This window comes from Liolophura sinensis, chromosome 6 (genome assembly GCF_032854445.1).
Source record: "Liolophura sinensis isolate JHLJ2023 chromosome 6, CUHK_Ljap_v2, whole genome shotgun sequence".
Lineage (NCBI taxonomy): Eukaryota > Metazoa > Mollusca > Polyplacophora > Chitonida > Chitonidae > Liolophura > Liolophura sinensis.
Window position 1 is genome coordinate 57,776,827 of NC_088300.1, and position 9,710 is coordinate 57,786,536.

General features: G+C 38.0%; 1 protein-coding gene across 1 annotated transcript in view; it reads right to left on the reverse strand.

Annotated features, from left to right (window-relative positions):
• Positions 1-5,708: 5,708 nt before the first annotated feature.
• The window catches only part of LOC135469323 (uncharacterized protein ZK1073.1-like), a 39,027-nt gene continuing 35,025 nt past the window's right edge, over positions 5,709-9,710 (reverse strand). The window contains 2 exon segments of the mRNA XM_064747944.1: positions 5,709-8,441; positions 9,166-9,217. Coding sequence (XP_064604014.1) covers positions 8,188-8,441; positions 9,166-9,217 — 306 coding nt within the window. The 3' untranslated portion in view covers positions 5,709-8,187.

The window sequence follows — 9,710 nt, forward strand, 5'->3', positions numbered from 1 at the left end:
GAGTATGGCGTAAAACACCAATGAAATAAAATAGTAAATAGTCTTTTGTTTTTTTTTACACCAGTATGATTAAGACATGTCTTTCATTGTGTGATCTATACTTCAGTATGCCTCTCTTTAGTAACTGTATGAACAGTTTCTGCTTTAGCCTGTGTAAGTATGTACGTACATGTATATGTGTATGTATGTACGCCTCTTAAATTTTGCCGCTGACTGTAACATAAAATCATCTTTATCATCTACATACCTTCAACTGTAGCTATAAGGACTGTTCATGGATATACATTGTAGCATGGATATACATACATAAGACAGTCTTCACCTCACGGTCTGGAATCGCCCTGCCACAAGAAGACACAGTACACGCACCTAATGACTCTTGGTGTCATATGACTGAAAAACAATTAAGTACAACATAAAGTCCTAAGCATACATTCACACCTACACATCATGATTTCTCACCTGACAATATAGACATGACACTGAGCTGAGCACTCACCATTCCCTCACCCACACACCTTCACAACTGTACAGTTGTTTAGAGTTTATACACAAAACCCTTTTGTGTACATGTTTACAGTTACCTATGCTATCACCATAATGGCAGCTACATGACACTGAACTGTGCAGATGTCACCAGTGTTGGACACTGTCACTACTGATGTACACATAACATCCTTTCACAGAGTACCAGTGTTTACCCTTGAGTGTATTGTAGTTTTTTGTGAAGACACAGCATGTCCCACAGGTAAAAGACACACTGCAGTTCGTCTCACATGAAAAAACAAAAGTGCAGTATGTTTCACATGTAAAGACACTGCAGTATGTCCCACATGTAAGACACACATCAGTATGTCCCACATGTAAGACACAAAGCAGTCTGTCCCACATGTAAAGACACTGCAGTACGTAACACATATAAAGACACTGCAGTACGAACTACATGTAAAGACACATAATGGTGTGTACCACGTAAAGACACACAGAGGTATGTCCCACATGTAAAAGACATTCTGCAGTACGTTCTACATGTGAGACACACTGCAGTACGTCCCACATGTAAAGATGCACTGCAGTACACCCCACAGTAGACATACTGTGGTACGTCCCACATGTAAAGACACACTGCAGTGTGTCCCACATGTAAAGAGAGACAGCAGTATGTCACACATGTAAAGACACACTGCAGTATGTCCCACGTAAATACACACGGCAGTACGTCCCACATGTAAAAGACACTGAAGTTTGTCCCACATGTAAAAGACACTGCAGTTTGTCCCATTTGTAAAAGACACTGCAGTATGTCCCACATGTAAAGACACTGCAGTACGTACCACATGTAAAGACACTGCAGTACGAACTACATGTAAAGACACATATGGTGTGTACCACGTAAAGACACACAGCGGTATGTCCCACATGTAAAAGACATTCTGCAGTACGTTCTACATGTTTGAGACACACTGCAGTACGTCCCACATGTAAAGATGCACTGCAGTACACCCTACAGTAGACATACTGTGGTACGTCCCACATGTAAAGACACACTGCAGTATGTCCCACGTAAATACACACTGCAGTACGTCCCACATGTAAAAGACACTGAAGTTTGTCCCACATGTAAAAGACACTGCAGTTTGTCCCATTTGTAAAAGACACTGCAGTATGTCCCACATGTAAAGATGCACTGCAGTACACCCCACAGTAGACATACTGCGGTACGTCCCACATGTAAAGACACACTGCAGTGTGTCCCACATGTAAAGAGAGACAGCAGTATGTCACACATGTAAAGACACACTGCAGTATGTCCCACGTAAATACACACTGCAGTACGTCCCACATGTAAAAGACACTGAAGTTTGTCCCGCATGTAAAAGACACTGCAGTTTGTCCCATTTGTAAAAGACACTGCAGTATGTCCACATGCAAAGACACACTACAGTACATCCCACATGTAAAGACTCACTGCAGTAGGTCTTACATGTAAAGACACGCTACAGTATGTCCCACAAATAAGGACACGCTGCAGTACGTCTCAGATGTAAGACACACACTGCAGTATGTCACTTGTAAAGATACTGCAGTATGTCTCACATGTAAAAGACACTGCAGTATGTAGCACATGTTAAGACACACTGCAGTACGGCCCACGTGTAAAAACACACACTGCAGTATGTCACTTTTGGTAAGATACTGCAGTATGTCCCACATGCAAAGACACACTGCAGAACGTCCCACATGTAAAGACACACTGAAGTACGTCCCACATGTAACGGGCACTGCAGTATGTCCCACATGTAAAGACACACTGAAGTACGTCCATATGTAAACATGCACTGCAGTACATCCCACATGTAAAGACACGCTGCAGTACATCCCACGTGTAAAGACACACTGCAGTACATCCCACGTGTAAAGACACGCTGCAGTACATCCCACGTGTAAAAACACCCAATTTGGCCTCTTTAGCAAAGCAGAACATGTCAGCAGGTTAGATGACGTTTCTTCTTGAATTCTCCTCGGACATTGGCATCATCACCAGCTAGTGGTAAGGCCAGGCATTATGATTTATTCTATCATAAATTATGTTGTGATGCTACATTTAACATGTATCATTTATTCATAACTACTGTGATGTTTGGCTTTATAGTTTTGTCACTGTGACAAAACGAATATTACACGTAACACTATGGTGCCAGAAGCGATTATTTTGATAAGTTTGATGTCTGTTCATTTTGTTAGTCATCTTTGGGTTGTTTTTTAAAATCCATATTTGTTGTGACAGCAGATATAATCACAGGGTAGCTCAGTATTAAATTAACAGACCCAACAGTAAGTGAGAAACACAGGACTGTTAATATTTAATATGAAATTGAAGGTTTCATAGTTACATGTACATGGCAATTGTGTAAAATAAGATTTTGATATTTATACACTCTGGTGGTGGAGTTTGATGTAAACTGAACCTTATTTATCTTTCTCAAGCTTATTTGAGTGATGTAGTTAATTGAAACAGTCGAAGGAATGGAAGATCTCAGTCTTGAAGAACATTGTTTGGGACACATGGGTATTGCATGTGAAATTATTACATCTCAGTATTGTTAGTCACTGTACATGTATAATACTTCTGAAATAATCACATCTCAATATTATAATTGACTAGTCCTGGAAATAAGCATAGTGGCTATATTTTATGATGCAACAGGCAGAGTTTTCCTGGTTCGGTCCATGTATCACACATTCAGTGACAAACGTAAATTACTTAGCTCAAACCATATGTAGGCCTACTGTTTTTTTTTTTTTTCTACTATGCGTACTCTTTTACCAAGGGATGTAACTCTTGCTTGTATGGCAGAAACAAAGGTGTTCTTACTGTGCTCATCTGTGTACATAAATGTTTTATCATTGAGAATTGAGAATGTAGCAACTTGTTTGTGCGTTACCAGTGCTTTTTTTGTTGGCTGTAACAGCTTTTTGACATGGATTGGACTTGGTGCTGTTGTAAATGGAAGTGGGACAGACTTTCATAGTCATGTTTGTGTGTTTAGGTAAGCACATGGAATAAACACACACACACTGTCATATTCAAGAAGTTATTTAGTTTCAACATAATTGATACATGTAGCCAAAACTTTTGTAAAAATGTTTTGGGCAGATTTTTCACTGTGGAAGATTCCTTATCTAGTACAGGTCTCTTCTAGCCTAGAGTCCTTCACACATAAACTTGATTCTGCTGTGTCGAAGTATGCAAGAATCTGGACTGATAGTTCAGCCTATTTGAGGCCCAGCAAGTTTGTACATGTCTGAAAACAGTTTTTTCTGTTGCAGAGAGCCCATGGTTTAGTTTCAAATATTGATTGCTGCAGTACAGAATAGTTGCGATTTCCATGTGCCATTGCTGTTTATACTGTTGTATTTTTTGAGCTGATGTAAGTCTTATGTACAGATTTATGAAAATCAACCCTGTGAGCATCCTCCTAGCTGTGTAACTTAAGGGAGGTAATCGCAGGAGGCAATAAATATTTCTTCCTACAGCTCTATTTAGAATTGTGAACAATGTTGATAAAATAGTGTATTTGTTTCAAATCTGTTTTATATAAAATTGAACCTTGTAATATTTACATGACTGTATAAATGTACTTGATTATATGTAACATAATGGAATAAAAAATAATATTTAACAGTCTTGCTCTCAGTCCTTCCTAAACCATAGCCATTTTATTGACATCAACTCAGAGATTATTTGAGAGTGAGTGAGTGAGTGCTTGGGATTTAACGTCGTACTCAACAATTTTTCAGTCATATGACGACGAAGGAATCATTAGGGTGCATGTACGTGTAATGTGCCTCCTTGTTGCAGGACGGATTTCCACTGCTCTTTTATTTAGTGCTGCTTCACTGAGATGACTTACCGAAGGCAAGTAAGCCTCCCCGCCCGAGCCATTATACTGATACGGGTCAACCAGTCGTTGCACTATCCCCTTCATGCTGAACGCCAAGCGAGGAAGTTACAACGTCCTCTTTTAAAGTCTTAGGTGTGACTCGATCAAGGATTGATCCTGGATCTACCGATCCCGAAGCGGACGCTCTACCAACTGTGCTATCCGGGCCGGTGAGATTCTATACTAACATTATGTGCTTCTTCCCAGCTGGCAGACCTATTCATATAAAACAAATGGTTGTGACACATTCTTGTATTCACAGGCCTTAAGTTTTCTTATTCAAAGTCAATTTTAATTTTATAGCCATGCAGTTGAATAGTGTGTTTGTTTCAGCAGGAATGTTCAGCCATGTAGGTGATGCAGTCACCAGATTAGAGGCAGACTTCTTGTAACAATGACAGGCTTTTTGACACCAAATGCTTAATAGCAGGAGAACTGCTTTAACAAACGAACCCCATGATCTAAAACTGTAGCTGAACCAATGAGAGTTGGATTTGAACATGCTACATTGTAAGTGAAAGGCCTTGCCCCTTCATCTGAGGAAAACGAGAGGAGGATTTGATCCTGGTACCTAATATGGAGCTTTTGAGGAGTGATGTGACATCACTTTGTGCTTAACCTCGTCACTTTGCAGCATGGTTAGGCCAATCAGTGCATTTTAACATGGCTGCATGTATACTATAATTACAGTCATGTTTTGTGGATAATAGTCATTATTGTGTATACTTTCCCATGTTAAAATGCAGTGGTTTACCTAGATCTCAGATCTGTTTCATTCTTCCCAGCTTCACTTTCAGCAATAGGTTAATGTTGAAGCTAAGCTGGGAACATGGCCAACCGATTTCAGAGCTATGGTTTACCCCACTGAACCGTAAAGCAATCATGTCACAACACCTTGGCATGCTACCATGATGTTGTAATGTCATAACTTGACACCCCCATATTTGTACTTTGCCAGGGAGGACACCCCTCATTTGGGAAGTTGGATTTAAGCCGATAATGTTATTGCACAACGGCTGTGCTGAGACACAAAGACCATTTATCTGCAGAATATGAGAGCTTGATTTCAACATGCCACCCAATTCGCCAAAGACTGTGCTTGGCCAAGGTGGAAACTCTTTATCTGATGAACACGACAGCTAGATTTGAACCTGCTACTTCATAGGTGAAAGGCTGCATCTAGCCGGGGAAACTCTTAAATCAACTGACATAAAAATTAAGGCAGAAAACCAACACAACAATAAAAACAACAGAATTACCATGAAAAATGTCTCTTTATTTCTGTAAATTGGGAAATAGCATTGCTGGTAAAACTGGTTTTTGTCAACTGACACAATCTTCATGTATATGTGAGTAAGCTGTGGGAACAGCTTGTGTGATCATTCATCCATTGTACAAAGACACCTATTAACTATGTACACACCTGGTCAGCTAGTTAGCTGGCCTCAACTGAGTGCCTAAACCAAAACATGGACAAATAAGTAAGAACTATTGTATAACGCTGACTTGAGTAGAACTTGACGGATCTCTAGAGAGCGGTTAATTGCTAACTTGAATGAACCTAGTGGCTGACCGGGGGGAATCCCCACCCATCACAGTATGCAGTTCCCCCACAGGCTGTCGATTTATGATATACTCACTTGGTCTTTTATTTGGAATCTGACTTGCATAGTAGTTAAACCCTTAAACAAAGTAAAAACAAAAACAAAACAAAACATAACTGTGACTTAATTAGGGAATTTAAAAATTTGCACACACATAGCTCCAGCTATAAACACCATCTTGGCTACCTTTATGAGTACCTGTGGTCACAAACCAATTAACATGTACATGATGTTGTTAACACATGTGACTAACCATTAATAAAAAGCTTGGCGGTATTACAATAATCCATAAAGCAAAAATTTCTTGCTGCATAATTGAGGTGTACAGTGCAGCACTGAATATATATATCTATACATCCTCTTCCAAACATATACATCAGTAACACACAAACAACTACGAGCTTTTGAAATGGCCAGTTAATACACAAACTGTGGAAAAATACTCTAATATTTAAAAAAAAAATTATGAACTATGTTATAGAAAAGCAATAAAATCTGTTTTGACAGTATATATAATAATAATACACTGCACCGTGTTCTAGCAATGCAATCTTTTTGTGGGTGGGGCTGTGCGCAGGAAAATTTAAATGTCCAAAAAGTGGCAGACATTTTCAGAAGTACATGTATCACTATGCAATATGGTCAGTTCATATTCTGACAAGACTAGTTTGATATTAAGAACTTTTTCACTGGAGGTGCTAGTTCACACAATATAGTTTTCTTCAGACAGAATTCTATCTTTACAAATTCGCCCTTACATTCTTTAAAAAACAAAACCCACATGTTCGCTTTCTGGTGAGCCAACCCAATAAATGCAACTTCATTTCCACATTCCAAATGATGGAGGAATAAAATGCAGCCAACTCTAGTAGGTGAAAATTCAACAAGGAAACTTTAGATTCCTACTGAGGAAACTAGCGATCAACACTAACAGATTTAATACAGTTACAAGTTTTATCAACCAAACTAATCTATGGATTGGCAAAGTTGAAACTTGGCGTGAAACTGAGGTTCAAAAACCTCACATCATAGTGAAACTGTAGTTTCAAAGCAAAAGTCACATATATTATTAATCTTATCAGCTGTATTTTTTTTTTTTTTTTACAATAAAAACAAGAATTCTACATTTTCTTACTTTATGAATGTAGATGTTGGGAATGGTTCCAAATTGGGAATCCTGGTGCGTATCTGGAGAGCTGTCCAACAGATATACGGTGAACACCTGACTAAAGGTGACTAACTGCCTTCGCTCAAAAATACAAAAAGAGCAATACATGCACACATACCAATACTGCGTATAGGTCAAAGTAGGTATTTTGAGCTTATCATGAAATGTTTGGGGCCAGCAAATAACCCTTAGCATAAAAGCTAAAAAAATCAAAAACAAAATTAAACATCTTAATGTCAACACACCATTTCTACCTCTAGTATGACATACTCAGCACTATATGTGCTGAGTATATGTGCACTACATTTACTGTGGTTATCTATTTGAAATGGGTTAAGAAAAAACCAAAAAAATTAAAACAAATACATAAAATGTTATGTGATCCAAGTAAATGTAAATATTTATCATAAAATGGGTATGATATAAAGGGTTTTGTTTGGTCAGTACCAGGGTGTGAACTCTTCAGGCTCAAAATAAACATACAAGTCTCTTATTTCAATAACAAAAACACTAATAAAGTAGTAATTCACTCCAAGTATATACATGTATAGAAGTTTAAAACACATGTATTTTCTATTTCATTTTATTTTTCCTGGATAGGAAACCGTGAGAGTTTTAACAACCTGAAATGTGAAAATTTAGACAATATGCCATGGTTTATCTTGAGTCATTGATCACAGCCTACTTCCATCCTTACAGTTATCTCTGTATAAACAAAGTACATGTACATCCTTCACCATTAACAAGAACAACAACTCTACTGCTGGCATGGTACAACTGAAGAAAACCGCCTGAGTAAACCCTGATTTCTACACAACAGAATTTCATTTGTAGTTAAAAATCTGCAGTCAACTCCCACAAACAATATGAATTCATTATTGAACTTTTGTCACATTATTATTTTCCTTTTGTAATAGTTATTTTCTGATTCTTATGTCAACATCTTCTACCACCATGTCAGAGCTCCAGTTCAGTTTTTCACGTCCATGGGTTCTTTGCCTTCCTCTCCTGTCTTCTCGGTCTCTGAGGTCTCCATGTTATTGGTCTCCTGATCCTCTTGCGGGACAGTTTTGGGCAGGCTGCTAGACAGGAAACCGCCCTTTGTTGGACTTGTTGAGTAAATCCCCCTCGGTTGGTCGGCCTCCTCCATCGATTTGCTGCGTGAGCGACCAACTCCATCCAATGAAGATTGTCGTACCATGCGTGGCATGGGTACACCTCCAACTGTAACCAATAGTCAACAAAGTTTACATATATTTATTTATTTATTTAATTGTTTTATGCCATATTTCAGTTATATGACATCAGCAATATTATCATTAAATGAACAACAAAATGGCCGGATGACCATCACAAATATAATTACTGAACAAAAAGGACTTTCCTGCCTTATCTTACTGACTTTTCTTACTCACTGACAGGTGATGGACCAAAATTTCTTACATTTATATTGTAAGAAATACAGTGTATTTATACAATATTAAATTTGTTTTGCATTTTTTGAGGAACATATGACTTTAATTCAGAAGGTTTAAAATTTATAGTAGGTTGAAGATGCAGAAAACATTTCACGGTCAGTGTGTTCAAATGTTATCTGGAGTTGCAGCATAGCATCAGTGAGATTTGTTGTGTTGATTTACAACATTCAATAAGTGCAATAAAATACGATGTCCATCTGATAAGCCGTGTTTAGACAACACAATCTGTTGAATGTTACAATAACATAAAATAGCCCACGTTCTTTTTTCAATGGGCTAGTCGAATCAGATTGGTCGACTCGACAATCGCGCCGTACAAACACAACTTAAGTGAGATCAAACCTTGAGTAACATTAGTCACATTTGTGAGTGAATGGGTGAGTGAGGTACCCGCCTAGCCTGTAAGGAGCCATAGCTATAGGATGCATTATTCATTATTCACACAGCCAGCCACTGCCAAGAAGACTTACTTGCTCCAACACCTTGCAGGAAATACAGAAAACTCTCGGCTAGAGTTGAAGTCTGAAAACAGACAAGGAACATAGATTAAAAACTGACAAATTCAAATTTTCAAGATACAAGTCTGAGGTAATACGTGAAAAATTATCAAGCAAAAATCAAATGAGTAAATATATTAACACAAAGTATAGACCCTTTCAACATTATAATGTTAACTCTAAACATGGTATAAATGCAGGAAATAATTGACTGCAACCTGGCTCAAATCTAACAATATGGTTGTTGTCAAAAAAATATTAAAGTTAAATATAAAGTTCAAACTCATTCTACATATTAAATATACATTTGAGTCAAAATGTCAATGTCTGACAGATTTGTTTACACAAAACACTTATCAGTTGTTCACAATTTAATGTATTTATTTGGTGTTTTACACCGTGCTGAAGAATATTTCACTTATAAGATAGTGGCCAGCATTATGGTGGGAGGAAACCAGGCAGAGCCAGGGGTATACCCAGGATCATCTGCAGGTTCCTGACAGAATCTACTTGACAAT